This window comes from Helianthus annuus, chromosome 12 (assembly GCF_002127325.2).
Source record: "Helianthus annuus cultivar XRQ/B chromosome 12, HanXRQr2.0-SUNRISE, whole genome shotgun sequence".
NCBI lineage: Eukaryota > Viridiplantae > Streptophyta > Magnoliopsida > Asterales > Asteraceae > Helianthus > Helianthus annuus.
The window spans coordinates 77,477,921-77,503,011 of record NC_035444.2 but is presented as its reverse complement, the minus strand read 5'-3'; the positions used below and the strand labels follow the sequence as shown (position 1 = coordinate 77,503,011).

The window sequence follows — 25,091 nt, the reverse complement described above, 5'->3', positions numbered from 1 at the left end:
GTTTCGCAAAAAAAATTTGTCGAAACGTACACCAACTCAAATTTATAGCGAAATGTACATACAAATATGCACGTAAAAATGTTTTTTAAAAAAGACGTATTATATTTGACATGACTCGTTTCCTAAAAAAAGTTTACGTCGAAACATAGAGCAAATCAGATCCATACCGACATGTACATATAAATATGTACGTAAAATTAGATTTTTAGTAAAGGAGGTACAAAGGTAAAATCAAAACTAATTATTAGTAAAAAACTTAATAGGTTAAAAACGTTCGTAAAATAGTGTCATGTAGCACTAATGCCACATCACTGCCAGTGACCACCAACATCGTAAAGGTTCGTAAAAATAAAATAAATAAAAAAGGAAAATATAACACCAAACGAAAAGCATACGTAAAATCGTTGAGCCACACACACCCGTTATAGTGTTTTAATATGAAAAAATTAGACCGAAACGTAAAACGTAGAAAATAATAACCAAGTCGATCTAGGACCCGTGCGTTCCGACGAACCGGTCAAATGGAGAAAAATAGACGCGTTGCGACGGGCCTGTCAAATGGGAATAATAATAAGACGAAAAAACGTCGAACCCCACACGTACGTTGCGAAAGATTAAACGGATGGGGAACCAAAGTTGAAAATAAAAAAAAAGTTGTGATTAAATTGTAAAAGTTAAAAAACTTTGTGTTAAAAATAAAAAAATCAAAAGGGTTAAAATTGAAAAATCAACTTTTTTTTTTTGAAATACTCTCTAAGCCTATTGTACAACTACATATAATTTATATGATGGAAATTTATATGATGGAAATAACAGCTGAAAGTGTAAAATGTGATAAATAAATAAAAGAAAAGAAAAGTTCAGTGCTTGTGGGTATGGTGTGTGTGGCGAGAAAGAGAGGGAGAAGGAAAACCCTTCACCTTCAACTCATCGCAAGAAATTCAGCAATTAAGTGTGTATTAGAGCAAGAATTGAATGCATGAGTCTAATTCCTCTATAATCTAAGTGCATTGAATATAAGGTAAGTTAAATTATGTGTTTTGATGCTTCTTGATAAAGTGGGTTTTGATCAATCCGTCAAATTGTATGAAATTGAGCTTGTATATGAATTAGTATCATCATGTAGAAGATGACTTACACTTGAATTTGATTGTATTGAAGATTTGAAGTGAAACCCACTTGTTCTAGTAGTATGATGAGATATAGTGATCTTGAGGTAGTGAAATTTATGTGAAATTGAAGTATGAATGTATAAGTATTAGAGTGTTGTTAGATGATTTTGATATAAATTATGGAACTATGTGAATTTGGTTGAATTGATAAATTGTGATGTGAACTAGTAGGTTATGCATAGAACACTTGTGCATAGTGCTTAAAATGTTGTACGCATACCAAGTGTTCGACTAAATGTCTAAATGATTAATTATGTAGTTTTGAATGAGTTTGGAGGGTTTTTGTGTTGTATAAGGAAAGTATAAAATTTGATATTTGTGAAACATGACATGGGATACGATTTATGCGTGAACGTGTTTGCTATGTAAATGAATGACATAATCTAAAAAAGAATGGATTATGTGTAGGATTGAAAGAAAGAGGAGCAAGTTCCGGAAAACAACAAAAGGCTCAAGAACGAGATAAGTTTGTTTACTTCCTTGCTATTAATGTTTAGTAGCCGTTGAACTTATTTCATGAATATGTGAAGGATTGTAGTTGTATATTTCGTTGATTATTAGTCGATTATTAATGGAAGAACAAGTTCGCATAATAGAATGTAAAAAGTAATGATTGTGTTGATTCGTTATGAACAGGTCAACCGGGTTAGAATGAGAAAGTAAAAAGTAAAGTTTCATATTGATTCTTATGAACGGGTCAACCGGATAAGAATGTAAAAAGTAAGAAAATTGTGTTGATTCGTCATGAACGGGTCAACCGGGTTAGAATGTGAAAGTGAAAAGTAAGGTTTCGTGATGATCCGTTGTGAACGGGTTGTCCGAACTAGAATGAGAATGTAGAAGAATGATTCCATATCGATCCGTTGTGAACGGGCCGGCCGGTAGAATGAGAATGAGAAAGGAATGATTGGTCTTATGTTGATCCGTTAGAAACGGGTCAACAAGTTCATCATGTATTTAATCGATCAAGAACTAAGGCTAAGAATGAAATATTGAGTTGAATATTATGTTGCTAAAAGTTAGTATTACATATTGTATAGAATTGTTAACAATTCTTGTTGTGTTGTTAGGTAAAGCTCCTACTTAGATGGCCACGCCTTGCTCGGAATGAACATTATTCGCAACGCCTTCAACACGCTTCCGAACTAGTGTATGTAAATGGGTTAAAATGTTTTGGTTATGATGTAGACTATGTTTAGTTGTTTAAAAAGTTTCTCTAAAGACTTACTACTTGATTCATTAAAACTATTAAACATATCATAATAAGTTTATAAGACATTATTTTAAAGACTATCAATACATCAAGTTTGACATTGTGGGTTTACATGACTAAATCTAGTAGTTGAAAATTGTTGCGGGTTCGGTTAATGATTTGAAATTTGAAATCGACCGAATAAATCTGGTAGTTTATTAGAAAAATAAAATGGTTGAAATAATCCAACACTGGAAATTGGAAAATAGTCAAATACAAATCTGGTTTATTGTCTTCATAGTTATGGATTAAAATTACAAAATCAAAATAATTCAAAAAGAAATAATCTTATAACAAAATAAGCCATTTTTGAAAGGTTCGCTTTCGTTGACTAATCACTTTCGTTGACTATGAATAGTTAAGTCAAAGTCTCGATGAATAAAAGTCAACAATAAGCAAATAATAGCATACCCCCTTCATCATTTTCTGCTTCATTTTCCAACCACAAATATGTTTCTTAATTTCGTTCATCTGCATTCTCTGCTCTTCATTTCAATCACAATTTTTTTATTAACGATTTCTTCCCGCCCTATCATCACTGATAAAGAACTCAACATTATCTCCATCCCATTCGCGAAAAATGTGACCTTAATGAGCTCCGATGGCTATAAATTCGAGGTGCGGTTACAGGTTGCGCTGCAATCTGAGATGATGATGCAAATGATCATCGACGGAGGCTTGTCCGATGAGATGGTACTCTCTTTTCCTAATATAACCGGTGAGACCATGTCTAAGGTGTTGGAGAATTGTAACAAACACCTGTATCACGAAAGTGCCCGAAATAACATCACCACTGTCGATGAGATGAGAGCGTTTGATGCACAATTTGTCGATGTCCATTATGAGACGCTCTTCAATCTGTTTCGGGTTTGTTTTACTGTCTTTTTATCATTTTCCCGCAATCCACTCAAATTGGACCAACAAAGATTTAAGGGTAGCAAGATATGACTACAGCATACATAATAATTATTATATTTGTAAACATTTTTTGATATTTGTCTACGGTTTATAGTTATAAGATTTCAAAGATAAAGTTACTTGATTGACTTTTTTCTTTTGTTTTATCTTTAACTAGCCTAAGACCCCGCGAGCTTCGCGGGTGGCTAAACACTAACTAAACACATAAAATAATTTAAACATAAAAGCGTTAAAGTGTGATTTGTTAAGCCTAATATTTTAAGAGATTTGAGCACGTTCCAATAGTACATCTACATGATGTTCGTTACACATTAAGTTTTTGTATATAAAACCTTCATTATGATGTTTTCATGCCTTTTGTCAAAATGACTTGCACCGGCAGTGTGAACATAAAAAAATACATTAAGAAATGAAGGTAGAGTAATACATAATACAAACAAATTCATCTACGTAAAGGTACTAACGAACATTGTGTCACAAAAGTTGTAAACGAAATGCGTTAATGCTATGAATGATATGATTAATATTTAGTAGAAACAAATTACATTAGTTGATGCTCAGACGCTCGACAGATTACAAATAGCACTTCATTAAAAAACCATTACCTGTTTTTTGAGGAGTCCGCAATAACCCCCAAAACGGAACAAAGTGATCACTTCCCTCTCTAAAAAAACATGTTACATACCAGCGAATCTTTAATAGATCAACAAAAGGTCATGGTTTTCATCTTTTGACTGGCATCAAGTTTATATAAATTTCAATATCTAAATTCTTATTTAAATTCATATTAATATAACCATGGATGCAACCCAAACAGGCACAACACCATAGTCCAAACTATGCCAGGGAGCTAAGAAATATTTAAATATTAAAAAAGAAAGAAATTAAAACCAATATAATAACAGAAGTAAGCATTGAGCCTCAAATAGCACACCAAGTACCTAAATTTATAACCAATATAGTAATAACTATCTGTAAACCTTAAAATTAAGTTAAAACGATGTAGTAGAAACAGAAGTAAGTATCAAACAATGACTAAAGAAGCATATAATCGGATGCATCAGAGAATGTTTGGAAGTCATACATATCTTTTAGTATACAAAAATGCTAATAAAAAAGAAAGTTATAGAAGTTGTACCACTCCAACAAAAATTAAAAATGCATAGATGTAACCAATCTGAGCTGGACCACCTTCTTGCATAGCCTAAAAAGTATAATCAATTAGAACAGAAATTTAGGGAGCTAGTTACATATAAGAAATGAAACTACAGAAACTAATAATTCAGATACAGAGATTAAAAATATAAGTTATCTAACTCACCAATAACAATTGGTTCAGAATCAGTGGCCCAACAAATTGAGCAAGATCATTGCCGATCTACAAATGAGCAAAGGAAGAACAATATTATTACCTTTATCTTATCTAATGTTCATTGCTAGGTTCAGTAATAAGGAATTCATATATGATATATTGAGTTTCAAAAATGTCCATATATTACAAAGTGAGTAACTCATCAAAAAGTCAAAATTCATGATATATTCATTATACTTTTTCAAAACTATGCAAAAATCAATGAACTCAGAACTGAAGTATTCATAGGGTACCTTCCAAAAGCCTCCCACCAAAACCTTTAATCAAACAAACATGACATATTTAGACTTTCTCATTCTTAGTGAAAATATTTGTAACGGCCAACAAAGCTTTGTAACATAAAGTCTTTAGACAAACCTTCCTCCAAGACTATGATATAAGACCCTTAAAAGCCATGGTTTAGGTTTAGGGACCTCGTTTGCCCAACATGATTGAAATCTAAAGTGCAAAAATATAAATTTATCATTAAGAAGAAAATAGCCCAGGTGCTTATTTTCCATATATCCTTTGACAACTTCTTTAATAAGACCACATGGAAAATCCATGATCCATAAAGTATACAAACTGCATGAAAACATAAAAAGTTGAAGATGAAATTCTTAATATGGAACTTCATGAAAACATAAAAAGTTAAAAGATGAAATTTATATAAACATTCAAATCCAAATTCAGAGATGGATAGACAACGAAGTTTATAAAAGCGACACATGCTTTACTTGTGGTTGAGGACAAAGAGGTCATTTTCCAACAAAATACAGGCTCTTCGCCAGCGAATGGGTGCACATTGTTGCCATGGTCCCTAGAAAACTTCAGCTCTTCGCTATAGTAGACCCCTACAAATCACCCACATGAGCTGCTTAAAAACATGTTCAGTTAGGTTTATGTTCTGGTCAAAATGATTTCGGCATGCAAAAGGGTCGGGTCAAAACGGGTTCGAGTCAAAATAAGTTCAGGTCAAAACGGGTGATTTAAAAAAAATTGAATTGGTCAAATTCATAAAAATAATCAAATAAAAAAAAATGAAAGTATCAAAAATCAAAAATCAGGTTAATGTTTCACAAATTTAATCACATCTACACATTTACTGGCTTTTCAAGTAGCCCCCAAAATGGCCAGCAACCTGAACTATAATTTGGTAGAAGATGACTTGCTCTAATCCTATTTTAAATGCAAGCACGTCTATTTAATCAAATTGTTGTCAATAACCTCAGATCTAGAAGCAATTGCAGGTAGGTAATGAACCTTAGGAACTGTTGGGTCAAGAACACGGTTGATTATAACGAATCGTGTTGACGTTGCATATAAGGGGTTGCTGAAACGAAACTCAAATACTCTTGTTTGTCCCATTAGAGCTCTGACTGAATCTGGCATTGTATCTTGCTGTAGCTAGTTTTCACGGATGATATTATGGCTGCGCCGAAGAGTATCACCGCTAAGATGCATACAACAGCAGGTCGACTGCTGCCAAAGGCTACACGCGTCAAACCCCAAAAAAATAACTTTAATGTAATCAATCAAAATAGCAATAAAAATATACTATTTAAGTTTATACCTTCAATCGGGAATCTGAAGCATTGGTTCGGGTTGCCTCCACTATTTGATTCTTGATAAATTACAACCCGAATTACATGAAATGAGTGTTCCAATTTTTGCTTACCTTGATGTGTGAAGCACTTTTTTGGAGTTTCAGGTTGGCTGTGTCTGCGATTTGCATAGTCGTTGCCAAAACCACAGAGGAAATGGAAACCACCAGAGGGGTAGAGATACCAGAAATCAACACGTCGACACATGAATGCGGTTGATGTGCGAAAACATAACATATACACCCAGTTAAGCAATCCAGTGAATACACATCGAAACTCATAAAGTGAAGCATTAATGCTAATTTTTCAGAAAGGTATAAAAGTAATACTTAATCAAACCCGAGAAAGTAATGATAGATAACCTATTTTGCGAGACATTTAATGATAGATAACATGCTTTGATGTCCATAAGTTGAGGCCTTTGAGAATCGTTGCCGACGTAAGCTTTCAAGTCCTCCTCGACATCTGGCTGGGCTGAACCAGTGGCAGAAAATTACTCGAAATCATAGTTATTGTTGCGGCTCTCCCTCTCGCGGACCTGAAGCACTTCGAAACAATCCACTAAAATCAATCAAACAAATACAAAATTAGCAAAAGTTATTTCATATTAAATCAATCAAAAGCCACTTGTTACGAACCTTACTTTTGTAAAAAAGGAAAGGTTTAATGCCTCAAATGGTATATCGAATCTGACCCGCAAATACGTTTTATCATAACTAAAACCATGCCAAATACAGTTTGGTAAATTTAGACATGTCTCATTTTCCATTTGCAGTTAAGTACTTTATTCAGCGTGTTTGAAACAGAACATAGCCAAACAGCCCATAAGCACATACCTACACCTGGTATGGAACAACAATTTACATATGTATTAAACTTCTACCGAGATGTTTTGCATCAGTATCCCTAGTCTAAATAGTTGATCTAGTAAAAGCTCTAAAAACAACCTCTGACATCAGATAAGAAATATGAATACAATAAAGACGAATTTATACCTATAAACAACTGCTATTCTTAATAGTATTCCTAATACTCGGAATACCGTTTGGATAAAATTGACATACCCGTGCCACCAAAAGCGCCTAGTTTACACTGCCGAGAAATCCCGTCACCTGAAGATAAAGACAAACACGTCACATGGTCAACAATAAAAAGAAAAAGAAATTAGAAAAAACCAAGATCCATCTACTTACGTTTGAATAAACGCCACGCTCTTTGGCCCAATACTTTAAACATCGGAATGTTGTACGAAAATGCTGAAAAGGTTAAGAAATGAATAGAAATAAAAGTTAAAAAAAGCCAAACTAAGTTGGTCAAGATTGACTAAGAAATCACACCTCAACATTTGGAACGTGTTTAAGAATCTGATCAGTGACCCTACATCCGTTAAGGCTTCTAACTGTAGGCTCATCAACGTCGTACAATACAGAGACATCGGAGATGTCTAGATTCTGTTGAGAAAAAAATATTTGAGACAATACTGTCTAGTCATAATAATCATACTAATCGCAAAAACTCACGTCTGGCACAACCAAAAGTGAAACACTGGCGTAAAGAAGATCAATAGATATCCCATCAAATTTGAACTTCATGACTGGAACATGAGCATCAGGAATCGGTTGAAGTTCAGTAACTTCCTCCATCCCGCTTAGTATGTCGTGCAATACAAAGAAGAAATCTGCCTGATAAATGTTATACGTGCCGTGAGTTGTGGGCATACATGGAAACAATGTGGAAACAATCTCCTAATTTTCCAACTAAACTAAAACTTACATCTCGATTCACATAAGAAGGCCAGACACATAAGGTGTCAATGTCTGCCCCAGGATCATGAACCTACCACCAAAGTTTGACATTACACAACCAATTACCGTCAGCTAAAATCCTCTAACGGTTACCCCGAGCCGATACGATCCAATAGTATAAATCACCGCATATGTATCTTCAACCATCTGATCGGTATACCCTCGTATATGCGTAAGTTGCTTCACCCAATCAACCACAATCTACACAAACAAAATTTGCAAAAATAATAATAATACAAATCATAAAAGAAAAAAAACATTAAATTTACTTGTTAACGCATACCATGTGTCAGCAATAATCATAACTAATTCAGTTATTTTTCAACAACCAAAACAGAATCAAAACCCACCTGCTTAATTCTAACAAATTCTTGTATGCATTAAGCAGTTAGTAAATATATAAGCCTCTTATTATTTTTCAATTCCCAATTGTCACTCAACTAATGAAGCAAACCCCCAATTCCAAGACACCAATTAACCCCCCCCCCCCAATTTCACTTGATAAACTATATTTTCTCAATCTTGTTGTTGAAAACATACCTACAAAATTGCAGTTCGAAACCTTAACTTCCTCATAATTCAGCCTAATGTGAGTTACTCAAATAATTACTTTAATCGATCAAAAATAAAAAAATTTCTTTAATAAATATCCCATTCAATTACGGTGAAACAGGTGCCTCATCTGGATACCCTTGAAGTACTTCTAGAGAAAACGGGTAATATCTTGATGGATTCGAGAAATATGAAATTAAATCATATGAAATCTAAGTTAGAATTTGTATACTAACTTCCAATCGAATAAATCATATGAAATCAAACCCTAAACGAAAACTTACCAGTTACCAGGTAGAGAGATGAGATCTAGGGTTCTTTCAATTGGGAAGCAAAGGATGAAAGAAAACACTGGATTTAGGGTTTTTGATTGTAACAACCCTCTGGTTCAATGTATTGATTTGTCGTTGTGTGGGAAAGGATATATAAGATCAGATTATACATGTTAACCAAAACCTTCTATAATCTAATCGATCGAATAATAGATGTCAGATATTCAAGCAACAATAAAGAACTGTTGGTTCTCATTGAATTGAGGTTTAGAATTGGAATGAGTAAAAAGGAAGAAGAAATGGCACATGAACAGCTTTGGTTTCTAGGGTTTGTGGAGAATCTCAAAGTGTGAGAAGGAAGAATGAGTAAAAAGAATATAAAGCGTGACCTAAAGTCCGACCCAAGTACTGTCGGATCCCGCGTCATTGTGAAATCTGGTGTGTTTTGGCGGTCAATAGAGGAAAAGAGGTATTAATCAAATGCCAAGTGTCAACTAATGGGTTAAGTTAATGACAAGTGGCTAAAGATTATTTTGCTTTATTAGAAGTAGTAGATTAATAAGGGAATGTCAAAGTATTATTCTAATTTGATTTCTAGTTAATATTGATTAATAAGATTCATAAATGTTATATAAGTTATGGCATTCATAGTGTTAAAATGAATCTCACAAACTGAAGCAAGTTGGATGGTTAGGCTGATTTAGGATTTATGCAGTTCAGTTAACGGTTTGGTTTGGTGGTTGAATTGTCTGTTCGACGGATTGGAACATGAAACCGGAATTGTAAATCAATCCGACTGCTTAACCTTTATTATTTTTGTTTTGTTTACATTTTTGAAATATGTGGTTATATATATGTATTACATTCATGAACTATCTTTGTTATTTTAACAAAAATTAAAATAAACTAACAATAAAACAAAATTAATCAGCGTAGACCATTAGAACGGATTGCCAACCTGCTAAAATCAGCCGGTCTAGCAGACCCGCCCTACCAGACTCGTTTGGTTTGTCATTGTTTAAAACACCAGCATGTTAGTTTTTGGCCAAAAAGTTATTTAAAACCGTTCGACCGAACGGTTAACATCTTAAATACAATGTTATTGTCATATATAAGAATATTTTAACAATTAATTGTAATATAATGGCGAATTGGAAATAAATAATCCCACCTAACTCAATTTGGCCGATAATAATCGCAAGTCAGTTATTGCCCGATAATAATCCGAACTGGTCAATTTTTTTTTTTTTGTAAAATAATCCGCCGTTAAAATAGCTTAACGGAGTTAAGTTTTTTTCCGAATTACAAACCGTTGTTTTAGGGCTTTTGATCAGAACGAGGATACGAGTCGATTGATGTAAAACTTAACTCGAAAATGTGCTCGAAATGACTTGATTTTTGTTAATTGGAAATTTGGAAGTTTAAACACCCGAATTGAAGCACCATTTTCGTGGGTTGGGGCAGTATTTCGAGGCAAGTTTTACATCAATCGACTCGTATACTCGTTCTGATCAAAAGCCCTAAAACATCAGTTTGTAATTCGAAAAAAAACTTAACTCCGTTAAGCTATTTTAACGGCGGACTATTTTACAAAAAAAAAAATTGACCAGTTCAGATTATTATCGGCCAATAACTGACTTGGGATTATTATCGGTCAAATTGAGTTAGGTGGGATTATTTATTTCCAATTTGCCTAATATAATTAAAGTTTTTTTTTTATAATCTTGAGACATTTATGCTGAAAATGCAAAGCATGTTAATACAGGCTGCAAATGAATTGAGGATAAAAAAGCTGTGGGATGTTGTAGGCGGAAGAATAGGCCATATGATGCTAGGGAAGAGTGTTGAAGAGATACGTATCATGTTTAACATCACTGAAAATTCTTGTGTTGATGAATGATGATCATCAACACTTGGGCATTTCAGTGGACTTCAAATTCTATTACCTTTCAACTATGATGTTGCTATTTTAAATTCTCAAACATATCTTTTCAATGTTTTGTTTAATTTTTAAGTGATCACTATATATACACACATGCATTTTCTTTGTAAATGGTGTAGGGAATTTGTTGGTATGCTGATGCAGATTACAACGGTGCATTTCAAAAAAATTAAGGGTGAGGACTTTGTGTTACTTTGCTACAACGGTGCATCTAAAATAAATCAAAGGTGAGGATGTTGATTTGGACTTTAAAAGAAGGAGCCATGGGTTCTTTTGGGTTGACAACTATACTTAAGGGGGTAGAAATGGGTAAATAAAGAAATTTATTAAAAAGGTAATGGGTCAGGATGGGCCACATGGAAATACAAGATGGGTCAGGATAGGTAATTACTTAAAACACAAATGGGTCTTTCAAGTCCAAAACTCAAAGTTCAGAACTCACTACTCTTCGTATAACACCAGGGGTAGACCCATCCTTTGGCCAAGGTGGACGGCCACACCTCTTGAAAGAAAAGATTTAGTGTATATTTTAGACAAAAAAAACCTGACTGTTAAGAGATTCTAGTTAGGGTTTGGCGAGCCGGTTCCAACACCGCTGGAATGAGTCCAATCGGAGTTCGTTTGAGTCGGTTCCCCGCTGTTCCCCACTTTTTTAGTGTTCCCCAATGAACCTTCCCCTATATATATATGTGTGTGTGTGTGTGTGTGTGTGTATACACATATAGTGAAAGTGTAAAATACAATATCCCTTAACGTACAATACGTATGATATAGTGAAATCGCATGTTATAAAATAACATGGATGAAATCGCATGTGATAATTTTGATGAAATCGCATGTTGGTTTTTTGTAACAATTTCGCATGTGATAATTTTGATGAATCGCATGTTGGTTTTTTGTAACAATTTCGCATGTGATAATTTTGATGAAATTACATGTTCGTTTTTTGTAACAATTTCGCATGTGGTAATTTTGATGAAATCGCATGTTAAAAAACTAACATGCGATTTCAATGTGGGATGAAAATCTGACGGCTGAGATGAACGCGTACATATTGTACGATAAGGGATATTGTACGTTAACCTAACCATATATATATATGGGGAAAGTGAATACGGTGCTGTTAGACGTATAAGCTTACGCGCCAAACCCATCAAAACTAAGTAGTTTTGATTAAAATCTTTAGAAAGTTAAAATAAATCTTTTATTTTTCAAATCCCTAAATAACAGACCAAAAAGGACGTGGTTCTGGTTCTGGTTCATCCCTAAATCCAAATTCCCAGCCGGCCATGGATATCGATCTCGAAGAACAAAGCTTTTCGCTCGACGATTCAGGTAACCCATCAGGTATTTGCTAATATATCATGTATTCAATTAATTAATCTCCCTGTTCTGTATTTAAAAGTTCCTTAGAATGGATTTAGTACTGGTGATGATTTGCTAATCGATTATGTATTCTGCAATAAATCTCCATGTTTTGACTAAAATTACCTTAAATATCATGTACTTTTGTTGATGCAGAACATTCAGAAGCTAAGCTAATGGATTCAAGAGTTCAACCAGAGAAGGAAGCTTTAGAATCGAATTTGATTGATGATATTGATGCAAATGGGTATTTAGTCGTACATAGTGATTCCGATGTTGAAGTAGAGAATATAAAAGACTTCGACATGGATTTTGAGTTTGAGAAAGAAGTAAATGATGATGTGATCGGGCAGGTTTTTGATACTCTTGGTGACGCATATGATTTCTACAATCGCTATGCATTTGTACATGGGTTTGGAATACGTATTCGTTCGACTTTTAAGGATAAGACAACAAATGAGCCGTATAGAAGGAAATATGTATGCAACAAAGAGGGGTTTAAAGATTTAAAGCGTGATAGTTCTAAAGGAGATGTCAAACGTCGTAGGGAATTAAGGACCGGATGTGAATCATTTCTTAGGATTTCAAAAGGTAAATATGGAAAATGGCTAGTAGATAAATTTAATGATTCACACAATCATGAACTAACCGTTACTCCGACCAAAGTTATGAAACACCGGTCTCATGGGAAGTTTCACCGCGCAGAAGCTTGCAAATCTCTAATGTCGGAACTTAGTCAATCCGGGTTGAAACCTAGTCAAATCAGGAAGGTCGTAAACACCATGAAAAGTCCATGTGAAAATGATGTCACATCAAAGCAATGTGCTGATATCTTAGCTGTTGAAAGGAAACAATACAAAGGCAAGGAGTTTTATGGGCTTATTAAGCATTTCCAAGATAAACTAATAGAAGATCGAAACCTCTATTTTGTTGTGGATTTATTTGAGGATGGATCTCCAAGAAATATTTTTTGGGCTGATGGGAGATCAAGAGACGCATATATAAAGTTTGGAGATGTTGTTGTGTTTGATGTCACATACATGACCAACAAATTTAAGATACCATTTGCTCCTTTTGTCGGGGTGAATCATCATCGCCAGTCAATACTTTTTGGTGGTGCGCTATTGGAGAATGAGAAGCAAGATACTTTTGAACGGTTATTTAAAAATTTCTTGAAGTGCATGTTTGATAAGTATCCCTTAGCGATGATTACAGATCAAGATAAAGCTATATGTAATGCAATACAAAGTGTTTTTCCAAACACTCGACATCGTTATTGTTCATGGCATATTAAGAAACATGAGACCGAGCATCTTCGACCTCTAAAAGTTCATTATAGTGACTTTGAAGAGTTACATAAGCAGTGGGTAAAGAGTAATACACTTGAAGAATTTGAAAGTCGTTGGGAATTTTTATGTGCTAAATATAATTTTCAAAGCGGCAGTTGGATAACGGAGATGTATAACCAACGTAAATATTGGGCTAAAGCATTCTTGAAAGATTGTTTCTTTGCTGGCATGACATCAAGTGGACGAAGTGAGAGTATTCACTCTTTTTTTGATGGACATGTAAATTCCAAGACCATGTTGAATGAGTTCGTAGTACAGTATGATAAAGCTGTTGAGGCTCGAAGGGCTGCCGAAGAAGATGAAGACTTCAAGACCATGAACTCCAAGCCAGTTCTTTCTTCTGTTAATTTGATAGAGGCAAAAGCGAGTTCACGTTACACAAGAAAACTCTTTGATGTATTCAAAAAAGAATGGATTGAAGCTACCTTCAATTTAACTCATGAGACCATAAGCAAGACTTCTAAAGAAATCATATATAAGGTTGGACAAGTGGATATAGATAAAATATATTGGAGAAATGTTAACTTTCGTGTCTCAGATAAGATAGATGTTACATGTTCATGTGCAAAGTTTGAAACATATGGGATATTATGCAAGCATATCTTGTATGTCTTGAAGAAGAGACATGTTGAAACTCTACCTGATCATTATATTTTACCTAGGTGGACTCTAGATGCAAAGTATAAGGTGGATAATTGCACGATTGGGCTCGAAGACACACACAATGAGAATGAAGTAAGTGCGTTAACTTTATGGTATGTTCAATCAAATTTTAGAAAAGCGATCGAACAAGCAAGAGACTCCCCGGTTGAGATAAAGAAACTAGCCATTATCCTTTTGAAGTTTTTAGAAGAGCAAAGTATTCGAACAAGGTCGAAACAATTAGAGACCGCTTCACAAGATTCTATGGCAGGAAGTCTCAAGTGAACATAATACCTCAAATTTCTATTCGGGATCCACTAGTCCATACTAATACTAAAGGTCGACCTAAAAGTGCAACTAGAATCAAATCATCCCTTGAAGCACCTAAAAAGAGAGCTTGTTCTCACTGCAAGAAAGTGGGTCATTACATCAGCAGTTGTCCAAAAAAGAAGGTAAGATCTATATATTTATAAATAATTAATTGATGTTAGTATAATACTTATATTAAATTTTTTCAGATGGAAGAGTCGTTACTAGAAAGAGAAGGATGAAATGTGAATCGGCTTGAAGAATCAGCAAGTTTGCAAATTTGTTATGGTGGCACTTGTTTCAGTCTTGTAGAAAGTAAACTTATTTTTGTAGTTTTGCAATTTCTTTATTACAATAGTTTTGATATTATTGGGTCAAAATATGGTGAATTAAATGAAACGGGTCAAAATATGGTGAATTAAATGAAACGGGTCAATATATAGTGAATTAATATGAAACGGGTTAAAATATAGTGAACTAAAACAAAACGGGTCAAAATATGGTGAACTAAAACGAAACGGGTCAAAATATGGTGAATTAAATGAAATAGGTGAATATATAGTGAATTAATAAGAAATGGGTCAAAATATAGTGAATGAAACGAAACGGGTCAAAATATATTGAAATAAATGAAACTGGTCAAAATATGGTGAATTAAAATGAAACGCGTCAAAATATAGTTAAGTAATATGAAATGGATCAAAATATGATTTTAACATGTTTGATGTACAGATGTTTATGTCTAGTGACATAAGTAGTTACATTAATGGTCAAAAACTATGAAGTGCATAGTTTAAAAACGTAAAGTAAATTGAGTAATTGAAGTTACTTAACACTAAAAGAGACTTCAGTTAATGATCTTTACTTGCTTCAGTTAATTGAAGTTATTTCCACTCAGATAACTACTGTTATTTTAGATTGTTGCACTGCAAAGGGTGAGCCTGTCTCCTGAGAAAAGCAATGTGCACATCTGCTGTAGCTCAGATTTAGCTGTTTTAAGACTTGTTTTCGGCTGGTTTAGACTGTTTTTTTGGCTTGGTTCAGATCATTTGTAACTACTTTTCGCCGATTCAGACTAGTTTTTGACCCAACTTGTTTAAATTAATATTACGGCTGATTTTAAATTAATAAACAAAACTTATATAAGATAACCACTTCATAGTATACAAGATATAGTACAAGAGTCTCGAGAACAACAACATATTATTAAAAAGGAAGACTAGCGAAGTGCTGGAATCACAAGTAAAAAAAACAAAACGACACTGCAGTAAGGCTAAAAAACACACAACCTACATGTTACAAAAAGAAAAACTGTTACAAGGATCTATCTTCCAAACTTCCCAGCCACATTTCAACTCCTTGCACCTGCTATTAATCCAGCCAAAGCGGGTCGCCACAATCTCTTCCATTATTGACCCATCCTCTTTGTTTACGCCTCTTCCATTATTGACCCATCCTCTCTGTTTACGCCTCCTTCTCAACTAAACCTGTTTGGCTGTTTGTTCATCTCGACGCTAATGGCGCGTTTCGTGACGTTCCATATATACTATTTGCGGTTGCAGCAGCTGCAGATAATAATCCATCATAACAGTTTCTCATATCTTGCATATCCTGAAAGAGTAAAAACAAAACCACATGAACCCTAGCATTGAATAAACCCTAGCAGCATTGCTTATCTCACCAATGGCAGCTTTCTATTCGATTTACAGCATAATTTCAAACCAGTTAACCTCAAATTACAAAAACAAATTCAACTTTCTAGAATTCATCTTCCACAACTATTATTCAGTATTAAAAGCTAAATTCATGACATTGCACGGTTACAGTTGACAATCAAAGCAGAAATAAACGTAGTATTAACCGTTAATCAACACCAAACCCTAACTCACTTGCAATTAACAACGGAAAGCATTTCAAAATGGAAACCCTACCTTGGTCTTCTGCATCGTTAATTTGCGCCCAAGCTTCGAAGGTAGGTGGAGAGATGGATGGTACCTTTCTTCCTGAATCCTCGAGGGAACATATCTCTTGTTCGAGATCGCGATCCATTGTCGGCTTGGGGATTTGGTTTTGGGGATGAACCAGAAGAGAACCACGTTCTTTTTTGTTTTAGGTATTTAGGGATTTGACTTTTGAGAAATAAAAGATTTATTTTAACTTTTTAAAGATTTTAATCAAAACTACGTAGTTTTGATGGGTTTGGCGCGTAAGTTTATACGTCTAACAACACCGTATTCACTTTCCCCTATATATATATATATAGGGTGGAGTTATTGTAAAAAAGACCAAAAGTGTGAGAAAGGTAAGAAAGAATCTCAACCATTAGATTAAAATTAATTGAAAAGGGTAGGATTGTAAATGCATTAACAAATTCAAATATGGTAATCCTTGATTTAAGGATTTGGAGAGAGAAAAACCTGGATTTTAGGACTTATAACCGTCCATAAATATAACACCATTCAGAGCATGTTCATACATGGTGTTTTAAATATAACACAATTCAGAAAATATAACACCATTCAGGTAAAAATAACACCATTCAGCACAAGAAATATAACACAATTCAGTACAAAAATAACACCATTCAGCACAAAAATAACAACATTCAGCAGTAAATAAAAAAAACAACATTCAGCACAAAAATAACACCATTCAGTACAAAAATAACACCATTCAGCATTAGGTAAAAAAATCATTCAGTACAAAAATAACACCATTCAGCACAAAAATAACACCATTCAGTGCAAAAATAATACCATTCAGCACAAAAATAACACCATTCAGCACAAAAATAACACCATTCAGCCCAAAAATAACACCATTCAGCATTAGATAAAAAAACCATTCAGTACAAAAACAACACCATTCAGTACAAAAATAACACCATTCAGCACAAAAATAACACCATTCAGCAGTAAATAAAAAAAACACCATTCAGTACAAAAAAACACCTCTGTATCATCTTCTCCACTTCCGGCACCACCACTGGCACTTCCGGCACCACCACTGCTGCACCACCGCTGCCGATCCGCACAACCACTGCCGCTGCCCGCTCACCGTCGCCGCTGCCGCTGCCGCTCGCCATCGCCGCTGCCGCTGCCGCTCGCCGTCGCCGCTCGTCGCTCGCCGTCGTCGCTGCCGCTCGTCGTCGCCGCTGTTCTATCGATATGGAGGTTTATCAGTATTAGGGTTTTGAAATTGTAGAGAGAGAGAGAAACTGTACGATCAATTGGAGAGAGATCGGAATTATAGGAATTTTGATTTACAGTTTCCTATTTTGAATGGATATAAAGACTTTATTACCCCTATAATTTTCAATTCAGTCCAAATTAAGAAAAATATTAACCATTTTGGTCCCTATTGATCTCAACCATTAGATCAAAAGATCTAATGGTTAAGATTCTTTCTTACCTTTCTCACACTTTGGGCCTTTTTTACAGGATCCTCTACCTATATATATATATATATATTTGAACGGCAAAAAATCTCACATGTAAACCCACCCTGTTCGGGGCTATGTCCAAGGTCGACTCCTCGACCGTCATGAGAACGTGACCCCTGATGTGCAGGAACCGAATGGAATCTGTAAACCCTCGTCCCCCATTAGGTCGAACACAGGATTAAAGCCCCGATTCATCCCCTCACCCAGTAATCCATCAAAAATGGCCTAAGCAAGAATCGAACCTGCGTCTCCACAAGGGAGAACAGGCCAATTAATCGCTAAGCCAAATTTTCAGGACAACTATATATATATATATATATATATATATATATATATATATATATATATATATATATATATATAGGGAGCCGCTAAAATAAGAACCACCTCCAGTTGTAAGAACCGTGAGAACCAATCTCAACCAATTAGATTATGACACCCCAAAGGGTATTATGGTCATTTACTCCAAATGTCATTCCCCACCCTCTCTCCTCATTAATAGTTGTCAGTAGTCTCTCTCCTCCACCATTTTAAAACTCCATCTCCTTATTAATAGTTGTAGTAGTCTCTCTCCTCTTTTCTTGCGTACACCAGACCTTCTCTGCTATTCCTTTCTTCAATTTTTGAAAACCCTAATCAACACCCACCTAATTTACTCCTCCTCTCACCTAATTTACTCCTCCTCTCCACTCAATAATACCTACAGACAACACACCCAAAAATCTGCTACCTCATTCCTCTCTTTCTCTCTCTCCCATCGGTGAAGAAACCGGCGACTGGAGCCGGAGATCTGACCACCCAACGCCCCCCATTGTTACAGAACTGAACGGCCGCCCCCCCCCCCTCCGATTTCCGGCGACAAGCACCAGCCTCCCTTCCTCTACGCCGTCTCCGCCGCCCCACAACCACCCCTCCGCCGCTGCATCCATCGCCAAAGATATGTTTTCTCTCTATCTCTCTTTAGACATGGGATCTGCTACTATCTGTCTTTTTATTTCAGTTTTTTTGGGGATTTTTTGTGATGACGGTTTGAGGGGATGTCGTAAAGGTGATGTCATTTGGTGGTTAATATGCTGCTGGCGGTGGTGTTTTGGCAGAGGTGGGCGACGGGTGTTGTGGTGGTGGCGTTTTGTTCGGTGGCGAGGCGATGGTGGGAGGTGTTTGGTCGGTGGTGGGAGGTGGTTGGTAGGTGGTGGAAGACGGTGGTGGGATGTGGGTTTTGATCCGTGGGAATCCTGGCCTGTGTTCTTGATCTGTTCTTTCTTTTTCTGGGTTTTGAATGTTTGAATCGGTTGAATCTTTTGGCCTGTGTTCTTGATCTATGGGGTTTGAATGTTTGAATGTTCAAATCGTTTGAATATGTTTGAATGTTGAATCTGGGCTTGAAATATGTTTGAATGATGTTTCTTGTCCCTTTTGAATGTTTAAAACAGTTGAATATGGTGCCTCCTTTTGAATCGGCAGTGATGATGTAAAAAAAACTGACAATGGCGCGGCAAGGACGGCGGAGGGTAGGTTTTTGAACCTGCAACCCCATTTTGCAGCCGTTGATTATCAGAAAATCTGAGCCAAAACTTCGTTTTTTTTCTAGAATCCACTCGTTCTTTTGATTTTTGTTTGTTGGGTTTTTATTTTTTTATTTTTAGGCGTCGATGATGATAACAATATATCTGTGACGCTTCATTGAGTTTGCGATTTCTGGGTCCGTTCATTTTTGCGTAAAAAAGTTTTTGTAAAAAAAAATTAAACCGTAAACTTTTTTACGTCAACCGTAAACTTTTTAACGTAAAAAATTTTAGGTAAAACGTAAATACGTAAATTTTTTTTTACTAAAACGAAAAAAACGTTAACGTAAAAAGTAAAACGTAAAACTTAAAAAAATAAAACGTAAAACTTAAAACGTAAAAAGCTTACCGTAAAACTTAAAAAAGTAAAACGTAAACTTAAAACGTAAAAAGTTTTACATAAAACTTAACATTTAAAAACTTAAAAAGTTTAACGTAAAAAGGCATGTAAAAAACGGCGTGTTAAACGTAAAAACGTAAAAAACGTTAACGTAAAAAACCGGCGCGTAAAACGTAAAAAACATTAATGTAAAAAACGTTAACGTAAAAAACCGGCGTGTTAAACGTAAAAAACGTTAACATAAAAAACCGGCGCGTAAAACGTAAAAAACCGGGACGTAAAACGCAAAAAAACGGCGTGTAAAACGTAAATAACATTAACGTAAAAAACCGGCGCGTAAAACGTAAAAAAACGTTAAAGTAAAAAACCGGTGCGTAAAACGCCAAAAAAAACGTTGACGTAAAAACTGGGACGTAAAACGCAAAAAACCGACGCGTAAAACGTAAATAACGTTAACGTAAAAACCTGGACGTAAAACGCCAAAAACCGGCGCGTAAAACGTAAATAACGTTAACGTAAAAAACCGAGGCGTAAAACGCAAAGACGGCGCGTTGAAAAAACGACGCGTGAAAAAGCCGGGCGAAAAAACGGCGCGTCAAAAAACGAGGCGTGAAAAAGCCGGGTGAAAAAACGGAAAACGTAATTTTTAACGCAAAACGTAAAGTTTTTTAACGTAAATGACGGCGTAAATAACGGCGTGTAAAAAAAACGACGTTTGAAAAAGCTCGGCTCGCAAAAAACGTAAATTGTTTTGTTAAAAAATCTGAATGTAAAAATGATTTTTAATAAAAAGATTCTGATTAAAAAATAAAAAGTAATATAATAAAACAAAAATGTAATAAAAAAATAATAAATACTAAAAGACAAAAATAAGTAATTTTACTAAATTACATTTTTTGATTAAAATATTAAAGACATAATAAGACAAAAAATACTTAATATTATTTTTTAAATACTTTTAATCTCATCCATCCATCTACTTGATCTAATGGCCAGAAAGTAGTTCACGCGGTTCTTACAACTGAAGGTGGTTTTCATTTTAGCGCTCCCCTATATATATATATATATATAATCGCCATAAGTGAATTTCATTGTCTTATGAGATAATGTGTACTGGGGCAAAATAGAATTTTGAGTTTTGGGTGAGAAATTAAGTGAGCACACATATCCACACCACTAATTGTTAACACTTGTTTGTAACCCCTCTCACGGGCTCGCCCTTGGCGCCTCTTTGGCTTAGTATTTGGCGCCCCCTTGAGGTGATGTGACTAGCGGTGCCAAGGCACACATAGTCTGACTTGTAAAAATTTTAAACAAACCGATATTATTTTACGAAAAGGTTAAGCCGTCTCTAGATATACAATGAGGTTACAACAAGGCATATCTACAAGACTAAATGAACATGAACAAGGTTCTATGTTTTTACAAAGTTAAGGGTGTCCGGGGCACCCTTCGGTGACCCCTTAGGTGACTCAAGTCACCGATTAGGTGAGCACTGCCAACAATTAGGTGAGGTAGAGAGAGGGTGTGAATCCGATGGGGAGGTGCCGAAGAGAGGGGGAGGAGAGAGAGAGGAGAGAGGGAGAGGGGACCAATCAATGCTTTTTTTTAAAAAAAAAAAAAAAACCTAAGAGGGGAGTGCCGCCATCAATTTAGGGTGTTAGGGGAGTTTAAGAGGTGAGTTGACGTGACACACGAGGATTGGTTGGGCGTAAGAGAGGGGACTCACCTCTTAGGTGAGCACCCCTTACACCCTAAGAAACAATTTATTTTCAAAAAAATAAAACATCTATTTGGAAATTTCAACATAGGATGCATGGAAATGGAATATACACATAAAGAAACAAAAAGAGATAAGGAGAGAACTGTGTGATTGGATAAATGACAAAAGAGGTGCAAACAGAGGGTCATGATAATCTCACAACATTGCGACATATATTTATCACCCTCACATGCTGTTTCTGTACTCTTGGCCCCCCACACTTTCCACTAACCTCCAAATGGACCCCTCACTTTTGGACTCTCAAGCCCCTTTTAATGACAACGAGTCAAGGACTGTCAAAAGCAAAAATGTACATATTAAACAGGGTTTCGATTCTCGCTTGATAAGATTCTGTCATTAGTGTAAATGAGTTAGGATACTTTGAGTTCGAATCTGGAAAGATATTTTGTTAAGTGCTCCGGTTTAGGTCGATCTAGGGGTTCATTGATTAACATTTTTTATTTTTTTTTAAATGTGTTTTCAGTAAGAGCGGTTTTGATGGTTGCGGAGCAACTTGTTGCTCGCTTACGTGTCTCTCAACTGTAATTGGATCCTTTACTTGCTTGATATAGACCTCTGATATGTGTTTTATTTTATAAATTAAAATTGTTCGATATATATCATAATTTAAAGTTAAAAGAGAAATATTTATGAAGTTCCATAGTTTAATTGTAACTAGTTTTTTTTGGACGTTGCGTATTGCGACGAAACCGAGTAAACGATAATGTAAAACAAACGTGATTTGAAAATGAAGCATATTTTGTTTAGAAAGCTAAACCATTAGAACGATTTGGTTTATCATCGCATCATTTTATGATACTAAATAAATACTTTATTTTGAGTACAACTTTGTTTTTAACAAAACTTATAACAGAATGTCAGAGAAAAAATTAAACACAACTACGTACTTAAGTTATTAGAATAAAGTTATAACGTAAATTATTAAAGATGTATCAAATTAATCGATAAATTAATATATGTTATAAAAAATGAAAAACAATTATTAAAAATGGTAAAGTAAATATGTATTTTTTTTAAAAAGGAAAAAAAATAAAAATATGTTATTAAAAGTAAATACAATAATAAACTATTATAATATATTAAATAATAAAATAATAAAAAAGCTATATATTATTATAAAAATAAAATTACTATCCATCAATCCTCGTCAACAATAAATATATAATTGTTCTGTCACATTTGTATTTTTAGTTGTATGTTTATAAAGTTGAGTCTTAAAAAAATATAATAAAAAGTCGAAATAAACGGGTCATTGACGTGTTAACTCATGAATGTGCGTGATATGTTCAATTCATTTCTTCTTGAGCAAATTTTTACAGTATAATAATATACATAGTGGGGTTCGTGCGCAAAGTGTGTTTTTCTTACAAAGTGTAGGAAGCGATCTTGGCCATCCAATGGGTGTGTTTAATGGTTGAGATCAAGTTTGGGGCATTTTTGTAATATTTGTGTGTCATTAATTAATTGTTATAGGAGTGGTCTGTCATTTAATGTGTTTTGAATCAATCAGATAACTGTCAAAAATAACCCACGTCCTACAATCTCGCACTCCCCCCTCTCTCTCAAACCCAATATCGACAACCCTCTTGCATAACAAAATCAGCTAGAATTATGGATCAAGATAGCAAATTCAGAATGAAATACAAGCTCAAAAGACTATTTAAGTTGATTATTGTGTTCTACAACTCAAAAAATCTTGATCGGTTTGTTATTTGACAAGGTTTTTGGTTACAGGCAAGCGATTCAAAAACAACGTCACAATGGAGGGAATGGAAACTACGACCAGTAGAAACAAAAACCCCAAGAAGCATTCGGCAGGCAAAGGTATGTGTTTTAAGCATAAAACTGGGTTAGGGTTTCAAAATCTGTCAGTTCGTAAGTTGTTTTGTTGTTCTTAATGGTGTGTTATACGATTAAATGAACATTGATATATTTTTAACAACATTGTACGAAAGAATCTGATATTATTTTCATTAATGATTTATGTAACGATATGTTAAGGCTATCCTTTTTTTATGTGTTCTGATAGTAGAATATACTCAATATGTATTCTGAATGTTGTAATACTAAATGTTTTAAAATAACTACTTTCAGTAAGGAGGAGTGAACGAATACTAAAAAACACTTGCTCCAAAAAGTTCAAAACCAAATCTGATAACCCACTTGTGTTGGAAGATTCGGAAACAGAACAGGAACCGAAGGTAACGATGTATAGGGGGTGTATTGACTAACGATCATTATTTCTGAATTGGATTTATGTTTTAACTAGGCCTGACTAATGTAAAACTTGATGATGTGACGAATAAGAACCCTGTGGCAAAAAGTAAGTTTCGTGTGTTAAAAACCATTTATTATTGAATGAATTTATAATGCTAACATTAGTTTACATCTCGTGTTTTTTAGTTGCTGAGTTAAAAAATGTACGACAAGACTATAATGTTGCATCTTCACACCCACCACCTAAGAAAGCGAAGACTGACAAACCTGCTGAAGTCGCGAATATTCAACCTGTTGTAGTGGAGTAAAGTATGTTGGAATAACACACTGAATATTTATCGTTTGTTATTGAATAAGTTTGCGATGCTAACATCACTTTTATATCTTCGTGTGTTTAGTTGCTGACTCAAAAGTTGTACAACAAGATTTTGATGACGACTTTCTCAACCTGCCACCTAAGAAGGCGAAAACTGATTGTAAACCAACTGTGAAGGCCAAAATTACAAGACCCCAAGTTGGACGAGTAAGTGAATTACGAGTTGTTTAGGCTAAATTTCAATATGTGTTGGATAAATTTCAAAATGTGTAGAATAAATTTTGATATGTGTAGGCAAAAAATTTAGTGTGGAGGATGATAGTCTTTATGACTAATTAATTAGTCATATGACTAATTATTAGTAAAAAATAATAATAAATGAGATGAAAGAAAAACTATTTAATGTTTTGCAATTGTACCCTTTGTTCTTTTTCTTCTCAATTTAATTTTCTTCTCAAATGAACCTCCCCTTATATATATATATATTGATCATGAGAAAACTAGTTTAAATGAGAAAAACAAAAAACTACATAAAAAAGCATAAAAAACACACTATTTTCCCTAAAATTCACTATTTTTAATTTATAGAAAAAAGTGCTACACATGTGCTTTAATACGAAAAAACCTAAACCCCATGAAAGCTAAACTAAACTAAGCCTAAAAGACAATGGTTCCTAAATACTACTCACTGGAAAACACCAAAAGTTGAGAGAAATCAACGATGACAAACATCTTTTCTTTGATACTCAGTAATGTTCTGCATGAAGTTTCGCTGAATGGTTTGTTCGGTGAGGGGAGTAAGATTTTGCTGCAAGAGATGAACAAATTTCAAGAAAGAGGGACTGATGACACCCATATGTCATTTTGTCTTCTTTGTTCTTGAAGAAGGTGTGGA

At 34.6% G+C, this 25,091-nt stretch overlaps 1 protein-coding gene and 3 long non-coding RNA genes across 41 annotated transcripts; 2 read left to right on the top strand and 2 right to left on the bottom strand.

Moving 5' to 3' along the window:
- The first annotated feature begins 805 nt into the window (after window positions 1-805).
- LOC110895315 lies at window positions 806-5,452 on the top strand. Its single transcript, XR_004874279.1, has 2 exons — window positions 806-1,021; window positions 1,581-5,452. It is a non-coding gene; the product is annotated as an uncharacterized LOC110895315 (long non-coding RNA).
- LOC110895312 lies at window positions 4,239-9,366 on the bottom strand. 38 transcript variants are annotated; one of them, XR_004874277.1, is made up of 12 exons: window positions 8,939-9,346; window positions 8,071-8,303; window positions 7,818-7,979; window positions 7,635-7,748; window positions 7,491-7,553; window positions 6,936-7,409; window positions 6,660-6,858; window positions 6,267-6,415; window positions 5,921-6,185; window positions 4,948-5,547; window positions 4,664-4,720; window positions 4,239-4,546 (listed from the first exon to the last, which is right to left on the bottom strand). It is a non-coding gene; the product is annotated as an uncharacterized LOC110895312 (long non-coding RNA). The 38 variants fall into 38 exon arrangements; XR_004874259.1 differs by having other exon boundaries at window positions 4,948-5,278; window positions 5,431-5,547; window positions 6,267-6,858; window positions 6,941-7,409; XR_004874250.1 differs by having other exon boundaries at window positions 4,892-4,971; window positions 5,072-5,547; window positions 5,957-6,185; window positions 6,267-6,858; window positions 6,941-7,409.
- Window positions 9,367-12,393: 3,027 nt separating this feature from the next.
- On the top strand, window positions 12,394-14,902 carry LOC110896840 (protein FAR1-RELATED SEQUENCE 5-like). The gene is made up of 2 exons (XM_035980684.1): window positions 12,394-14,676; window positions 14,743-14,902. The coding sequence occupies exon 1, from the start codon at window positions 12,410-12,412 to the stop codon at window positions 14,507-14,509; it is 2,100 nt and encodes a 699-aa protein (XP_035836577.1). The 5' UTR covers window positions 12,394-12,409; the 3' UTR covers window positions 14,510-14,676; window positions 14,743-14,902.
- A 769-nt stretch (window positions 14,903-15,671) lies between these two features.
- Window positions 15,672-16,647, bottom strand: LOC110895310. The gene is made up of 2 exons (XR_002567028.2): window positions 16,465-16,647; window positions 15,672-16,144 (listed from the first exon to the last, which is right to left on the bottom strand). It is a non-coding gene; the product is annotated as an uncharacterized LOC110895310 (long non-coding RNA).
- Between the last annotated feature and the right edge of the window lie 8,444 nt (window positions 16,648-25,091).

What these genes read in the sequence shown, in the direction of transcription:
- LOC110896840 (XM_035980684.1), top strand. Translation starts at nt 12,410, where the DNA reads ATGGATTCAAGAGTTCAACCAGAGAAGGAAGCTTTAGAATCGAATTTG.